The following is a 17,495-nucleotide window of genomic DNA, read 5'->3' on the forward strand; positions in this document are numbered from 1 at the left end:
GCCATTCACCAAGCTGAATATGTTTTTCTGGTGTGCTATATGGATCAAAATGAAAGTGGTAGTAGCAATACTTGCCTTTGTTATTATATCATGATCATCTTCTGCTCCTCTTACAGGAACATGGTCATCTTAGAGTGCTGTTTTTCTCTGCTGATGTCCTAGTTCATCTGTTTGCATTCACCTTCTGTGTAACTATAACATAGACTCTACAGCTCATGACAACTTTTGTAATGGGGTTGATGTTTTCATTAATTGATAACATTTCCTTCATATGATCTGCCACAAGTTATAATTTATTTAATTCTTCATAAATTGTTAAAATACAGTGAATATGGCCATAAAATTTGTCTAGCCAAACAACCGTCTATCCTATCATCTTAAAGCAATTATTAATTTGGAATATGTGTGTATTTTTTAAGCTATTTTTTTTTCATTGTAATATGACGACAAATCCAATATCATTGTCAGATGATCGCTGGATGAATCTGTTATGTCTATAAAGCAGAATGTATGTGTGTATGTTTGCATGTCTGTGATCTGCTACCAAACTCCTTGATTGACTTCAACCAAATTTGGCACAGAAACAGAAGGGATGCTGAGTATCAGCACCATGGGGTTTATATAACCTCCTAGCTCCAATAGGAGTTTAGTTATGGGTAAAAGTGTTTTCAGCAGCTGCCATATAGACTGCCCTGCATGACAGACATGTTAGTGTGAGAACAGTATTGACCGGCCAAATCAATCTACTACATGTCTGGGCCAAGAAATGGTTTTCTGGGCCCCAACATATACACTACACAGTATGATATGATGTTGTGTTGGAGTAGTAATGGCACGCTTTATTGCAAGGTGGCCTGTACATCAGCACAAAGAAATGAGTTTCAAGCCCCTGCTGTGCAGCCTGCCCTGTATCACAAGTATTTTGTGAGAGTAGTATTGGCTTACTTCATTGAACTGTTTCGCATGCAATGAATTTATTTTTATCACTGAACTGCATTGCAAGGCCTACGCCATCCGATGAGCATATCTGGGAACAGGTTGAGATGGATATAGGAGGGGTGGGCAGAGTGAAGGGGAACATTTTTCACAAATGTTTTTCCTGCATAACCTTTCATTTTTAACAGCAGTTGAGTTGGCTTTAGATAGCCTAACTGCCGTTTCCAGGAACACTGTTAGGAGGCTCTCCTTAGCAAAGCAATATTTACTTGACCCAGAACTGGCAACTACACCCCAGATATTTTCAACAAATCATGGCTCCAGTGTGCTAGTAAATAATTAAACACCATAGTTTCAGTAGTTGTGCTGAAGATATGAAATGTGCTTCATCTTGGCAGAATCACATATTTGGTTTTTCAACCCAAAGTAGAAGCAATTTTGCACTGACCTTGTTCAGTTCGCCGTTTGAAGATGCAACATTCTTATGTCTCTATCACATTGGGGTAATCAATTGAGGGGGAGCTTATTCTTTATGTTTAACATGAAGTATAATTAAACCAGACACATTTTTAGGTTGCAACAGTTTTTATTTCACAAGTTAATTCGTATTTATTTTGCTGTCTTTACTCTTAAAAAAAAATGTTGCAATGACAGGCAAAGTGTTATACATTTTTTCACACGTTTGTAAAACAAATGAACATCTAACTTGGAATTGCTTGAAATAAATAATTTACTTTTTAGTTTTCATTTTTTATATGTCTTCTAACGTTTTGATGACTTAAAGTGTGAGTGTGGGTCTGGGTTATACTGATTTATTTCCCAAAACCACATTCCACTTCTTTACGAGATGACTTACTTGGGCTTTGCAGCCACTCTTCTCTACTGGATAGCCGGCTGCTGGAAACTCTCTTGACTTCTTCTCTGTCAAATAACGCTAGGTACAGGAACTTTCAAGCCTCTTTCTGTTAGTGAAATAAGTAGCCATACAAACTTTACGTTTCATCAGTCAATGATGTATTTGACTTTCAAGCACAATAAAAATTCTCACTTTCAACATAATATGTAACTTCAGTAAGTCTCTCGTACAGTCGTCTGCTAGAAACAAATTGATTTACTTTCGAAAGAAAGTCTGCTTGGACACCATGACTTTCAGAAAAAGAGACTGAAAAGACGTCTTGCCTCTCACAAGGCTGAGTCAAGAGTCTACAAGAGTACTTTTTCAACTGTTCTTGTTTCACATAACAATAGTCAGTGACACAATGAGTACAGAGCTGCATATAGGTCCCATGGTTCTTTCTTACACACTCACTGACACATCTATGGATTGTCCGACAGGTACCTGTCAGTGCCGTTCGACTGCTGCATCTACTTTCTTCCTGCGACTGGTTTTAAACCTGCACACACAAACATGTGATGCACAGTAGGTAGGATTTTACCACCCCACACCTGTATCTAGAATATCGTGTGTTCGAGTCAGTTGAAGGCTAGTGGTTCTAGAATTTACACAGAAATTCTCGAATCACTACAGTCTGCATAATGACACATACGGAAAATTGTTTCTTCTCTGGAAAATTGAAATTTTGCAGTAAGGTATGATGATTTATTAAATTAGAACATTGTACTCGTGAATGCAGTGCAGCAAATTTTTCCCATTGAGGCTGTCAAAATGTTTCTTTTCTCTATTCTGTTTTAACTAATCACTTAAAATTAATTTAAATATTGAAATTAGCTCCACGTAATCTTTGTAATATTTTAATTGTGAAAATACGAGAATGATTTTATGTTGATGTATAGTAAAGACAGTTGTGTAATTGTACAGCATTAATGTTAAATACTCATATACAATATATGAATAATTATTGTCCACCAGATTTTGGAGAATGAGTTTTCTTTGAAGCTTGACTAGCTGAGAATTTCTTGTTGTGCTAGCCGTAAATGTAACATAAAACACTTTACTTGGCATTCTTAAAAATTTTTCTCTGTTGAGAATTCCTTTTATGTTCTGGTGTTGGACATCATATTTAGGAAATAATTGTGAAATTTATATAGAATATTTTTTCATCCACCATCTGCTACTTTTACTAATCCCACACATCACATTTAGAACAAACTTGTGTTTCGTACAGAGAAACATAATACCCTCTATAGGTATCAATGTGTTTCATTCACTTTGTATATTCAGCAGTAAGTTTAAGTCATGCAAACTTCAAATACCCCGTGGGATCATTTTCTATCAACATGATCAAAGAAAGAATTCACAACAGGAAAATGGTAGACATTCAAATTAATTATAGGTCTGAATCGCAGCTAAAATTATAAAAAACTTTTAAAGGAAGAATACTGATTAATTGTAAGAATACACTTTTTGTGATAGAAGTAATAAATTTTGAGGACTGGAGCAGCCATGTGTCAATTAAATGGACAGTGAAACCATTGTTAATGTGATGAAGTAAGTAAGTTGTGTGAAACTGAGATGAAGATGAGTGTCATATAATCAGACAATCAGACATTTTTTGTGGTAGTCACCTTCTCACTATCTCTTTTATTTCTCCATATTTAAAAAAAGAATAAGAAATACAATTCTCCCAAGTCAGTTGAATATCATGTGGCAGCCCCTCTCTGTCTTTGCGGGGTGGGGGGGGGGGGGTGTAGAACTGCAGGTTATGTAGCAAGAGTAAGGTGATAGAGGAGCAGGAGCGTAAGATCTGTGCCCTTCAGGTGCAGTTGAAAAACGCACAGGAGGAGCTAGATAGGATGAGGAGGGAGAAGGGGGTTGGGGAATGGGAGCTGGCTGTTGGCAAGAGATCTGCTAGGAGAAGAAGATTTTCAGATAGTTTTACTATTGGTGTTTACAATAGATATGACCAACTGCAAGAGTCTAGTGGAGAGGAATCTCTAGTAGCTGTAGATGTAGGAAGTATGCAGCAGACCTCAGTAGTTACGATGGCTAGAACAGTTGCAAAGTCGAAGAGGAAGAAGAAGGTTCTGCTGTTAGGTAGTTCTCATGGCAGAGGTGTAGGCCAGCAGTTGCAGGAAGTGCTGGGGAGTGAGTACCAGGTCACCAGCATTGTGAAGCCTAATGCAGGATTGGCTCAGGTGACTGTTAACATGGGGGGGGGGGGGTTATGTAGGGATTTTACTAAAGAGGATCAGGTAGTGATTGTGGGTGGGCCTGGTAATAGTATTGATAGGGATGGGGAGTATGACATAGATGGTGACCTGGAAAAGATAGCCACTCATACTGGCAACACGAATGTGCATTTCGTGGAACTGTTTCAGCGTCACGATTGGCCTCATCTTAATACAGCCGTCAGGCGTAATAACATGAGACTTGGGGGTGCGCTTATGACAGAAAGCATGGGTCACATTTCAGTGGTGTTGGTGGAGTCTATCAGCAGGACGTGTTTCACTAGACATGGCCTGAATCTCAACAGGTATGGGAATGGGAGGTTGGCAAAGCTTATAGGTGACAGCATAGGTGGGGTTGGTGGGATCGCTCATGGGAAAATTCCTGCAGTAGTGGGTGTTAGAGCTGCACCTTTTTTAGATTGAAGTCAGCTGATAGGTATTCCTGCTTAAGGGAAGTCTCTCTAACAAAGGAACCACTTTTGACAAAGCTTAGGTATCCGAGTAATGAGGGAATTAGTATATTTCATCAAAATATACAAGGTATTAGAGATAAAGTTAGTGAACTGCTTATAGATGTTGACTCTGAAATTATTGGTATATCTGAACACTTCTTAAATAAGGAGATAATTCAAAGGCTTCCTTTACCAGGATACAGGTTGGCTGGCAGCTTTTCGAGGAGCTCTTTGCGGTGTGGGGGAGTAGCCATGTATGTGAAAAACGGCATCCCATTTGAGTCAATTGATGTTTCAAAGTACTGCACTGAAAAGGTGTTTGAATGTTGTGCAGGTGTGGTTAAATTTAATGGAGCTAAATTTCTAACTGTTGTTATTTATAGGTCCCCAGACTCCGATTTCACAACATTTTTGCTAAAGCTAGAGGAGGTTCTTGGTTCACTTTATAGAAAATATAAAAAGTTAGTTATATGTGGTGACTTCAATATTAATTGTATAAGTGATTGTGCAAGGAAGAGGATGCTGGTAGGCCTCCTTAATTCATATAATCTTATGCAAACCGTATTCTTTCCAACGAGAGTGCAAGGGAACAGTAGAACAACCATAGACAACATTTTTGTTCATTCCTAATTACTAGAAGGGCATTCTGTTAGCAAAAAGGTGAATGGCCTTTCAGATCATGGTGCACAAATTTTAACTCTAAAAGATTTTTGTGCTGCAACACGTGTTAAATATAGTCATCAGCTGTTTAGGAAAGCTGATCCAGTTGCTGTAGAGACCTTTGTAAACCTTATCAAGGAACAAGAGCGGCAAGATTTTTATAGCGCTGATACAGTAGACAATAAATATAATGCTTTTCTCAAGACTTTTCTCGTGCTCTTTGAAAGTTGCTTTCCATTAGAACGTTCAAAACAGGGTGCTAGCACAAACAGGCAGCCTGGGTGGCTGACTAGAGGGATAAGAATATCTTGTAGAACAAAGTGGCAATTATATCAAAATGTTAGAAACAGTCAAAATCTAAATGCAGCAGCCCATTACAAACTGTATTGTAAGGTGCTTAAAAATGTTATTAGGAAGGCAAAAAGTATGCAGATAGAATAGCTAAGTCTCAGGATAAAATTAAAACCATACGGTCAGTCGTAAAGGAAGTGGCTGGTCTGCAGAGACAGGTCAAGGATATAGAATCAGTGCGTAGTGGGAATTTCTGTGTTACTGATAAGTCGCATATATGTACAGTAGTTAATAATCACTTTCTGAATGTAGCAGGTGAACTAAATAGAAACCTAGTCCCAACAGGGAATCATATAGCGCTCTTAGAAAAAAGTGTTCCGAACTGTTACCTGAAATGCTCCTCCATGATACTGACAAGAGGGAGATTGAGTTAATAATTAAATCACTAAAGACCAAGAACTCTCATGGATATGACGGGGTCTCTAGCAGAATACTGAAGTATTGGTCTACATATGTTAGCCCAGTACTTAGCCATATCTGTAACTTTTCGTTTGGGAGTAGTCGGTTTCCTTACCGATTAAAGTACTCGGTAGCGAAGCCACTTTATAAAAAGGGAGACATTGATAATGTTGACAATTTTAGACCTATTTCTATGTCATCGGTGTTTGCTAAAGTTATAGAGAAGGTTGTATATACAAGGTTACTGGAGCATTTAAATTCACATAACTTGCTGTCAAATGTTCAGTTTGGTTTTAGAAATGGTTTAACAACTGAAAATGCTATATTCTATTTTCTCTGTGAGGTTTTGGACAGATTAAATAAAAGGTTGCGAACGCTAGGTGTTTTCTTTGATTTAATGAAGGCTTTTGACTGTGTTGACCACAAAATATTACTGCAGAAGCTGGACCATTATGGAGTAAGGGGAATAGCTTACAATTGGTTCGCCTCTTACTTTAAGAACAGAAAGCAGAAGGTAATTCTCCGCAATATTGAGAGTGGTAGTGATGTTCAGTCCCAATGGGGCACTGTTAAGTGGGGCGTTCCCCAAGGGTCGGTGCTGGGGCCGCTGCTGTTTCTTTTTTATATAAATGATATGCCTTCTAGTATTACAGGTGATTCAAAAATATTTCTGTTTGCTGATGACACCAGCTTGGTAGTGAAGGATCTTGTGTGTAATATTGAAACAGTATCAAATAATGTAGTTCATGAAATAAGTTCGTGGCTTGTGGAAAACAATTTGATGCTAAATCACAGTAAGACTCAGTTTTTACAGTTTCTAACTCACAATTCAACAAGAACCAATATTTTGATCAGACAGAATGGGCATATTATAAGTGAGACGGAACAGTTAAAGTTCCTAGGCGTTCGGATAGATAGTAAGCTGTTGTGGAAAGCCCATGTCCAGGATCTTGTTCAGAAACTAAATGCTGCTTTATTTACCATTAGAACAGTATCTGAAATAAGTGACACTTCAACACGAAAAGTAGTCTACTTCGCATATTTTCATACACTTATGTCGTATGGTATTATTTTTTGGGGTAATTCTTCTGATTCAAAAAGGGTATTTTTCGCTCAAAAACAGGCTGTTCGACCTATGTGTGGTGTAAGTTCGAGAACCTCTTGTTGACCCCTATTCAATAGTCTGGGAATTCTGACATTGCCCTCGCAGTATATATTTTCTTTAATGTCGTTTGTTGTTAGCAATATTAGCCTATTCCCAATAGTTAGCAGCTTTCATTCAGTTAATACTAGGCAGAAATCCAATCTGCATGTGGAATGCACTTCCTTGACTCTTGTGCAGAAAGGAGTGCAGTATTCTTCTGCATCCATTTTCAATAAGCTACCACAAGAACTCAAAAATCTTAGCAGTAGCCCAAACTCTTTTAAGTCTAAACTGAAGAGTTTCCTCATGGCTCACTCCTTCTATTCTGTCGAGGAGCTTCTGGAAGAGCTAAAAAATTAAGCAAATTCCAGTGTTACATTTTTGATTTTCTTTATTTAAACTTACGACTTGTCACCTGAATATGTTTTTTTATATTTCATTTTATCTGTTTCTAATATCGTGTTATAATTTCATGTATTGACTTGTTCCATGACCATGGAGACTTCTGCTTAATTTGGTCCCACGGAACAATAAATAAATAAATAAATAAATAAATCAAATGGGCCGACTTGGAGGAGGAGAGGCATCACAGGACATTTTAATTTCCACTGTCTATACTTTTACAAGTAAATTCATAAAACTTTGTCAGAATGACCAGGAAGGATTCAGGATTCACACTCATTGCAGTGGAAGTTCAAAAACATAACAAAATAATTTTTTTACATGTGAAATTCATCATTTTTTCACTTACTATTGGCTGCATTTGTTGCTATAGGTACAGTTTTCTTCATAAGTAACAGAGATTCTTCTCTCCTGCTTCAAGTCGGCCCATTTGACGTCCTACCCCTCATAAGGGGTTTTTAATTTAATACTGGTTAGCGTGTAGGTATTTGGTATGTATCATTCATATTTAGTGGTGGAGATGCTTTTAGTTGTTACACACAGATAAAGTATTCAATACATTTATTGGCTTTATAAATATTAAAGTATTCCAAATTCTTTATTATGTAGGTACATGCAGGATCCTCCAAATTCACATCTCTGTTACCACTGGCAGCAGATCCGACTCTACGAGAATCAGTTCTTAGTACGGTTTTGAACTTGTGTCACATAGAAAGTCATCGGCCTGAATTGGGAAATGCTGGAACTGTTGAAATACTCTTAGATGCCCTAATGGATCCCAGTATATCATACACAGGTGAGTGTTTTTCTAATTTTTTATTTTGTAATATGTGATAGAAACATTACCTTAGTGAACAATGCTAGGGTGAGGGTGTGTTGGGAGAACCATTAACCATTAAGACACACAGCTGCGATCTCTTGGAGACATATAACAACAATTGTAAATCAGGACACTCATATTGTTATTTTAAATGAATTTCATTAATTTGCTTACACATCATTGTCTTCAACAGGCAGGAGCAGCCACTCCAATGGGCTGCTTCTGTTAAATATATTAACAACAAATTGTGGATAGTGCTAATTTACTCAACTTTGATAAGTATGTGGGCTGCTTTTAGATTATATTATATGTATTTGTGTACATCAGGAAAAAGCAGCTACATAGAAAAAAATACGCCTTTTTACACAGCCCAACTGCTGTTTTTATCTAGAACTTCAAACAAACTGGCTATATACATGTACCCAGAGCAGTATCAAATGCCTTATGCTGGAAACGTTGAAACTTGTTTAAGTCTCATGATACCACTGTAATCAATATGACCCGATAAGTGCATTGGAAATCCTTTGTTTTTGAAACTATTATTTTCAAAATAAATGACTTTCTCCCTCTGAATCAGTTGTATTCAATGATATTTTGTTCAGTTTTATATTTACAACACATTAAAAATTCTTTTTGTTTCTTGAATGTAACAACTATGAAAAGAGAATGATGGCTCTTATGTTTGTTTTTATGTTAATTGATTGAAGTACTGCCAATATATCCCATTAAATTACTTGGGGTATTGAAGTGTTACCAATGTATCCCATGTAAATTACTTGGGGTATTTCTGACCCCAGTGGTACTCAGTAAACCCAAAAACTTCTGGTCATAGGAGGATTAATATGAATGTTAGTGTTAACTGCAATTTCATCCCCAAGTCCACATATTGTAATAAATTGTGGAAGAAGTGATTTTTGAATATCTCATTATTTCTAATTTCCTGACTGATTTCTTCCATAAAACTTTTAAACACGTCTGCACCAAAATACAGTACTCTGTTATGAACCCCAGACAGAGAGACACCATTTATAAGGATTTCTTTTGTAGCTCTAGTATTATGCTTGCAAATGTCACAATTGATTCTGAATTTACTCTTATTATCAATCATAAGTAACATTTGGGAGGAAAAGTATTTTATTAGGTACACCAGCTATCCCATGTGCAGATCAACGTAGCAAGAGAGATTTCAAGTAATTGAATGTCAGGCGGGAGCAATCAATGGGATTGTGTGCAAGACATGTGGATTAATTGCCAAAGGTGGTAACTCCTAGACCACAGTGTCTTAACAATGACATTGTGGCCAGGCTTCTCTTTACATTATTGATGAAAAATAGTCTTTTAAATTTTCATTTGGTACAAATCAGGTAATGCTATTATGCTTCACTTACAAACTGAGTTTTTAAAGCGATGTCAGAGATGGTATTGCTCTACTGAGTTTATTATCGACATTTGTGGGAACCGCATGGCTGTTAATAACATAAGGTAAAGCTGTCCTTTATACAAAGATTGGTTTGAACGCCTCATTGCCTTACTAGGTGAGGGATGTGGTATGATCATGCCTTCCTCCAACCTTTGGATTGACTTATCAAGCCAGTTATAGAAATATTTAAAATTTAATATAGATTCTGAGCCATTGGTCATAAGCAAATTGTTGCCATAAATGAAAGAAACATAATGTGACAGAAAAAAATCGTAGGAACAATTGTAGGTTGAATGCTGAACCTTTGCATTTGCAGCCTGGCATTTATCCACCTAGCCATTGAGTCAGATAAGATTGTTAAATTGCTTGTCAGGCCGTCTGAAGAATTTGTTAGTTTGAGTTGTAATATCGTCGAAGGTTTTTCTGTACTAGACACAGTTCCTTCAGGTGAGTAGAACATTTTTTATGACAGAAACTGTCAGTGACTTTACAACTTTTCAGAATGTCATCATCAGCAGTCAGTATGTGAGTGACACTGAATTTATAACTGGAGTTGAGATTTTGTTACACATTCTACACTAGATAGATACTGCGATGCTTAACCTCTTCTACTTATTATGCTTTTGATAGAGCTGCTATCTTACAATATTTCAGCCTCATTTTGTATTTATTGGTTTGATTTGACTTTTTGATTTGAAGTCTTGGACTTCTTCAGCAGATTTTTCACTTTTGCGCTCGTCGTTTGGTGATGACTGTGTGTTCAGCCGCCACTTTCGTCATGCTTGGCCTCCCAGGTGCCCAGACCTCAGTCCGTGCGATTATTGGCTTTGGGGTTACCTGAAGTCGCAAGTGTATCGTGATTGACTGACATCTTTAGGGATGCTGAAAGACAACATCCGACGCAAATGCCTCACCACAATTCCAGACATGCTTTACAGTGCTGTTCACAACTTTATTCCTTGACTACAGCTATTGTTGAGGAATGATGGTGGACATATTGAGCATTTCCTGTAAAGAACATCATCTTTGTTTTGTCTTACTTTGTTATGCTAATTATTGCTATTCTGATCAGATGAAGCACCATATGTTGGACACTTTTTGAACTTTTGTATTTTTTTGGTTCTAATAAAACCCCATGTCATTCCACGCATGTGTGTCAATTTGTACCTCTCTATCTACATTATTCCGTGATTTATTCAGTTTTCAAATTTATACTGACTTTTTGATCACCCGGTATAAAGAAACATAAGTTCTATGGTGTTTCTTAATGTGCTTTCCTCTGTGGTAATTGTTTGGAAACATTAAGAATCGCATCCAGATGTAACTCTGTCTTCTGATTTTACTTTCTCTTGAAATATGTGTGGCACCTGCCACAGGTTGCTTGTTGCTGTTCTGCTGGTCAGAACCCCCCAAAAGAAAAATAATGCAGATCAGTATCAAGGTCAGAAACACCGTGTTATGTATGTCTAAATACAGGCATATAAGTATTCATATGAAGTCATGACACTCCCAATTATAGAAGTTGCTACAGCACTGGTTACGTAATCTTAATACATGTTTCATTTTTTTCCCTCACATCGCAGTAACATTCTGTAATGCGTTTGCTATGTGGCACCCAACCTGTCACAGATATTGTAATTTGATGGAACTTAAATACCTATGCATCTACATGTACTCTGCTACTTCCTACATCTACATACTTACTCCACAAGCCACTGTATGACACATGGTGGTTGGTACTTTTTTTCGCCATTAGTCATTTCCTTTCCTGTTCCAATTGCAAGTAGGAAGGAAAAATTGACAGTCTATATGCCTCTATATGAGCCCCAATTTCTCATCTTCATGATCCATAAGCGAATTTTGCATTGGCGGCAGTAGAATCATTCTGCGGTCAACTTCAAATGTTGGTTCTCTAAATTTTCTCAGTGTGTTTTACCAAAAGAACGTCATCTTCCCATTTGTGTTCACAAAGCATCAACGTAGTACTCATGTATCGTTGTAACCTACTGATAACAAATTCAGTAGCCTGCTTTTGAATTGCCTCAATGTCTTGCTTTAATCAGACCTGATGGGGATTCCAAACACTGGAGTAATACTAAAGAACTGGGTCATAGTAGTGTTCTATATGCGATCTCCTGTACAGACAAATCAGACTTTCCTAAAATTCTCTCAATAAATGTAAGTTGACCATTCACCGACAGTACTTCCATTCTTATGTGCTTGTTCCATTTCATATTGATTCACAAAGTTACACCTACATATCTAATTAGCATGATTGTGTCAAGCAGTACACTGCTATCACTGTCTTCTGTGTTCGAACATTATGTTTTTCCTACTCAGCAGCACTAACTTACATTTTTGTATATTTAGAGCAAGCTGGCCATTCATCGCACCAAATAGAAATTTTGTCTATGTTATCCTGTATCCTTGTACAGTAACTCAACAATGGTACTTTTCCCGTATACTCTAGCATCATCAGCAGACAGTCACAGATTGCTGTTCAACCCATCCACCAGGTCATGTATGTATATAGAGAACAAAAATGACTCAATCACACTTCCCTGGAGCACTCCCATATCTGTGAACCTATTCTGTATGCCTGAATCTTCGTTAACAGTCTGCAGTGAGGCACTGTGTCAAAGACTTTCTGGAAGTCTAGAAATCTGGTCTCTGCCTATTGTTCTTGATCCATGGTTCGCAGGATATTGTGCGAGAAAAGGGCAAGTAGAGTTTTGCATGAGTTATGCTTTCTAAATCTGTGTTGATTTGTGGACAGAAGGTTTTCCACCTGGAGGAAATTTTATTATATTTGAACTGAGGATATGTTTAAGAATTTTTCAGCAAACCAGTGTTAAGGATATTGGTCTCGTAATTTTTGGGTCTGTTCTTTTACCCTTTGTATCTCCAGTATTCCGCTGTATGTTTTGCAATCACTTGTGGCTTTGTGCTGTGTGAAAGATTTGTCATAAATGCAAGCTAAGTAAGGGACTAATGCCATTGAGAACTCTGGATAAAACTGAATTGGAATTCCATCCAGATCTTCTGACTTGCTTCTTTTCAACTCTTTCAGTTGCATCTATACACCAGGGATGCCTACTAATATGTCCTCTATAGAGGAGTCTGTGTTAATTGTTGGTGTACATGCTCCTGTGTAACAATAATTTGTTAATGTTGCTTATTCAGATTTTTCCCTTTATGTTTGCTGGAACCAACACAGAGACGTATTCATCATTTCTATCATTTTCTGGAATCCCAATCCATCTTGTATGCAGCCTTGATGCCCGTGACATAATGTACAGTTTGGCCAGATTATTTTCACACAATGTTGTCACGAGATTCAAGAACCAGGGATTGCTATGTACGGTTGGAATAGGGAGTTTGTGTGTGTGTGTGTGTGTGTGTGTGTGTGTGTGTGTGTGTGTTGGGGGGTGGGGGGGGCATAGGCATGGTGGACATGAGGTGACAAAAAACCAGCTGATGAGTGGCTGTGGGGTTTTCCAGGTATGCCTTGGCCAGAAGGGCATGTGTTGGTGAGGAATGGAAGTCATCATGGACTAACAACTGAAGTATTAGCATGAAAATACTATATATTCACATAAAAGTTAAAATTACCTTCAAGTGTGCTACAGGGAACCCAAATACACTTTTAAAATAAACAGAAGTTCTAAACTTAAAGGAAATATCGTCAGAGCTCTGTGGCTCATAATACATCAAAAAAATTCATGTCACTCACTGCAGGAACTAGCTGCTCTGAAGCAATCAAAGCACACTGTTTGTGCCACTCTCAGATGAGAGTAGAGTGTGGAGTAGATTTCCAGGTAGTGCACTATTCGGACAGCCACAACAGCATAAAATTACCTATAGTGAATGTATTTTTACTCCGTAATTTTGTGTAAAATATGTAAAAGACTTAGATCATGAAATTTATCTCCTTCAGATACGCCATTCTCATAAAAAAGAAAAAAAAAGAAAAAAGCAAAGTTGATACCCATATCTCAGCACTTAATGAAATTAAGTAAATATTTTGGTCTTTGTGACAGGAGTCTATGGTCACTATTAATCTAGATGAAAAGTGATTAAAAATATCTTCAGTAACTCAAAAATTCTCTTAGGTCAGAAAGTTAGATGCCTCATCCTGTATATAACCCACTGCTATCCTGACTGCTGGTTCCATTCTAGGGTTATATTTTTTCTCAAAATAAGTTGTTCCGTAGTTATGATACTTCCTCCCATGGTTGGTATTGTATACTACTTTAATAACCTCTGCCATTGGGTCCTTTAATAATAATGCCTTTGGGTGAGGAGTTTAAGCTACCTCCCAAGGTCCTTTATAAATATTTACCTTTTTAACTGTGACCACACTGCCGCGAGCTATGCTGCATGCAATGTGGAGCAGTGGTTGGAATTGCAGGCTGGTGTGATTTGGGTCACTAATTCAAATCCAGTCGCCAACAAATATTTGTTATTTAGTGTTTATCATTTCTTCAACGTTCTCAAAATTTCTTATGTTTGTAATATTTGTGTATTATGGCATTATTATTCACATATGGGCCCAGTGGAACCACGTGAGATAGAATCAGTCAATGTCGCTTTTGATGATTGGTCTTCCTTTGTGTCTAAATTTGCCTTTCAGAATGAAATCTCTTTCTTTCATCAGACCATGGTGTTCCAGTCTGTTTTATAATTTCCCTCTGACCAATTTTCCAATAAAATATCTTGTCTGAACGTTTTTCTATCTCTTAACATCTGCCTGAGTTATACTGGCTTTCTTAAATATCCCCCTTAATTACAGCGATCCATTTAATTGACTCAGATTTGGTCTTACTCCTGTTTTTGTAGAATTCTACTATTTGTTTTGTCAACTTAATGGGTGCCATTCTTTTAACGTGCCTATAAAATTTAAGTCTTCATTTTCTCATGTCACCATGTATGTCTGTGTATTCTTCTGTTTCCTTATTCAGAGTGTATACAACCCAAGACAACTGGGAGATCAGGGAAAAACATGGGAATTTTTTCATACGGGAGAAAATAGGGAAAAATATCGTAACTTTTTGGAATTCTGGGAATTTTTTGTTTTAGTTGTTAGTTAAATTTTTGTAATTTTGGCTGTTAAGAAACAATACTCTAACAGCAACAAAAAGAAAGAAAGAAAGACAACAACCTAAGTTGCAGAGGAAATGTACATATACAGTAACAAAACACAATGCTCATACAAGCGTCTGCCAATAGCAAAATGTGTCAAAGGATTAGGAAGATTATGCAATGCCTCATAACAACAAATTGCCTCCAATGAGTGTGACATCACAACTGTTTACATTATTAGATTCGTTTGAGCAGTTGCCAGCAAGCTCATGCATATGCTCAGTTGAGTCACTCATGTGTAGTACTTTCTCCCGCTTCTGACTACAGAAGTGTGGCTGTTAGCTGTATGAGCAGCAGTAGCAGCAAGCACCCAGCGTAAGCTGCCAGATTCACTAGGGGCAAACTGGGGTATCTGCCCCAGGTGACAATTTCAAGGGGGGAGGGGGGGGGGGGGGTTGCCAAATTCATACTCTTGAGGAAAAAACTTTGTTTCACAAAGCGCCTAGTATCCAGTGCACATTGGTCTATCAAGTATTCATATGATTTTGAAATGCATCCCTGTTGGTTTTTGAACATTTTTGAACATATTTTATGTTTATTTCTGAATCATAAGCTGATTTTTGAATGTATGCATCGCGTATGTCACATCTCTGCCATGGGAGTCCCCATCACATCTAGAAATAAACCTTCCTGTAAACAGAAGGGGACGGGGCTATGCAAGCTGAGCGGAATAAAGCTGAACGGGTGAACGCCAATTGCTGTTTGTTTATGTTGTTGACTAGATTTGCGAATGGTCAGCGTTGGTATAATTGCCAGTGAAATCTATAGATTCAGACTACCAAAGTGGAAATAAAGGACTGACAGGAATAACTAGTAAGAAAGATTATGTATTATCTTCTCGGTGTACCCAAGAAACTGAAATTTTGACAGAAAATTTTTGGCCAGACCGCTACACTAGTTAGGGCCAGTTGTACAGTCCCTGTTTGCAGCTGCCTAAGTTCTATTCTGAGAGTAGCATGGAAAACGCATTGTACGAACACATAATAATGACTAATTGGAAAATAAACGCAGGATAACTAAACCGTTGATTGTGGCTGGGTTAGTGAAGTTAACCGGAGAATAACTTTTGACACTGGCAGGAATAGTTACAGAATTAGTGATGACAAGATTGTTTATTAGAACGAGGGAGGAAGAGAAAAGGGGACCTCTCACAAATTATGGAAGAATATGACGATTCCAAATTTATATAAGGATTTTGTACTACTACTTTTCAATCTCATGCTTTAGAAGCTGGAGCGTATGAACGAAATCTAAAATTATTTCCGAACATAAAGCTTTTTGCTTGTAATAGGCCTAATAGGCATTTGATATTGGTACTTCGTGAATTACATTCTGTCGTGTTATAAAAATGACCCTCTGTGCCAAAACAGTCTTGTTTATTGGGTGTGTGTTACAATTGCTGCAATATTGTTGTTGTTGTGGTCACCAGCTCTCCATGCTACTCTATCCTGTGCAAGCTTCTTCATCTCCCAGTACCTACTGCAACCTACATCCTTCTGAATATGCTTAGTGTATTCATCTCTTGGTCTCCCCCTACGATTTTTACCCTCCACGCTGCCCTCTAATACTAAATTGGTGATCCCTTGATGCCTCAGAACATGTCCTACCAACCGATCCCTTCTTCTCATCAAGTTGTGCCACAAACTTCTCTTCTCCCCAATCCTATTCAATACTTCCTCATTAGTTATGTGATCTACCCATCTAATCTTCAGCATTCTTCTGTAGCACCACATTTCGAAAGCTTCTATTCTCTTCTTGTCCAAACTATTAACCGTCCATGTTTCACTTCCATACATGGCTACACTCCATACAAATACTTTCAGAAATGACTTCCTGACACTTAAATCTATACTCGAATTTAAAAAATTTCTCTTCTTCAGAAACGCTTTCCTTGCCATTGCCAGTCTACATTTTATATTCTCTCTACTTCGACCATCCTCAGTTATTTTGCTCTCCAAATAGCAAAACTCCTTTACTACTTTAAGTGTCTCATTTCCTAATCTAATACCCTCAGCATCACCCGACTTAATTCGACTACATTCCATTATCCTCGTTTTGCTTTTGTTGATGTTCATCTTATATCCTCCCTTCAAGACACCATCCATTCCGTTCAATTGCTCTTCCAAGTCCTTTGCTGTCTCTGACAGAATTACAATGTCATCGGCGAACCTCAAAGTTTTTATTTCTTCTCCATGGATTTTAATACCTACTCCGAACTTTTCTTTTCTTTCCTTTACTGCTTGCTCAATATACAGATTGAATAACATCGGGGAGAGGCTACAACCCTGTCTTACTCCCTTCTCAACCACTGCTTCCCTTTCATGTCCCTCGACTCTTATAACTGCCATCTGGTTTCTGTACAAATTGTAAATAGCCTTTCGCTCCCTGTATTTTACCCCTGCCACCTTTAGAATTTGAAAGAGAGTATTCCAGTCAACATTGTCAAAAGCTTTCTCTAAGTCTACAAATGCTAGAAATGTAGGTTTGCCTTTCCTTAATCTTTCTTCTAAGATAAGTCGTAAGGTCAGTATTGCCTCACGTGTTCCAGTATTTCTACGGAATCCAAACTGATCTTCCCCGAGGTCGGCTTCTACTAGTTTTTCCATTCGTCAGTAAAGAATTCGTGTTAGTATTTTGCAG

General features: G+C 37.7%; 1 protein-coding gene across 1 annotated transcript in view; it reads left to right on the forward strand.

Annotated features, from left to right (window-relative positions):
• The window catches only part of LOC124793072 (armadillo repeat-containing protein 5-like), a 220,018-nt gene that overhangs the window by 20,022 nt on the left and 182,501 nt on the right, over window positions 1-17,495 (forward strand). The window contains exon 4 of the mRNA XM_047257992.1: window positions 8,083-8,269. Coding sequence (XP_047113948.1) covers window positions 8,083-8,269 — 187 coding nt within the window. The remainder of the gene's footprint in view (window positions 1-8,082; window positions 8,270-17,495) is intronic.

The sequence above is a fragment of the Schistocerca piceifrons genome, chromosome 1 (genome assembly GCF_021461385.2).
Source record: "Schistocerca piceifrons isolate TAMUIC-IGC-003096 chromosome 1, iqSchPice1.1, whole genome shotgun sequence".
Classification (NCBI taxonomy): Eukaryota; Metazoa; Arthropoda; class Insecta; order Orthoptera; family Acrididae; genus Schistocerca; species Schistocerca piceifrons.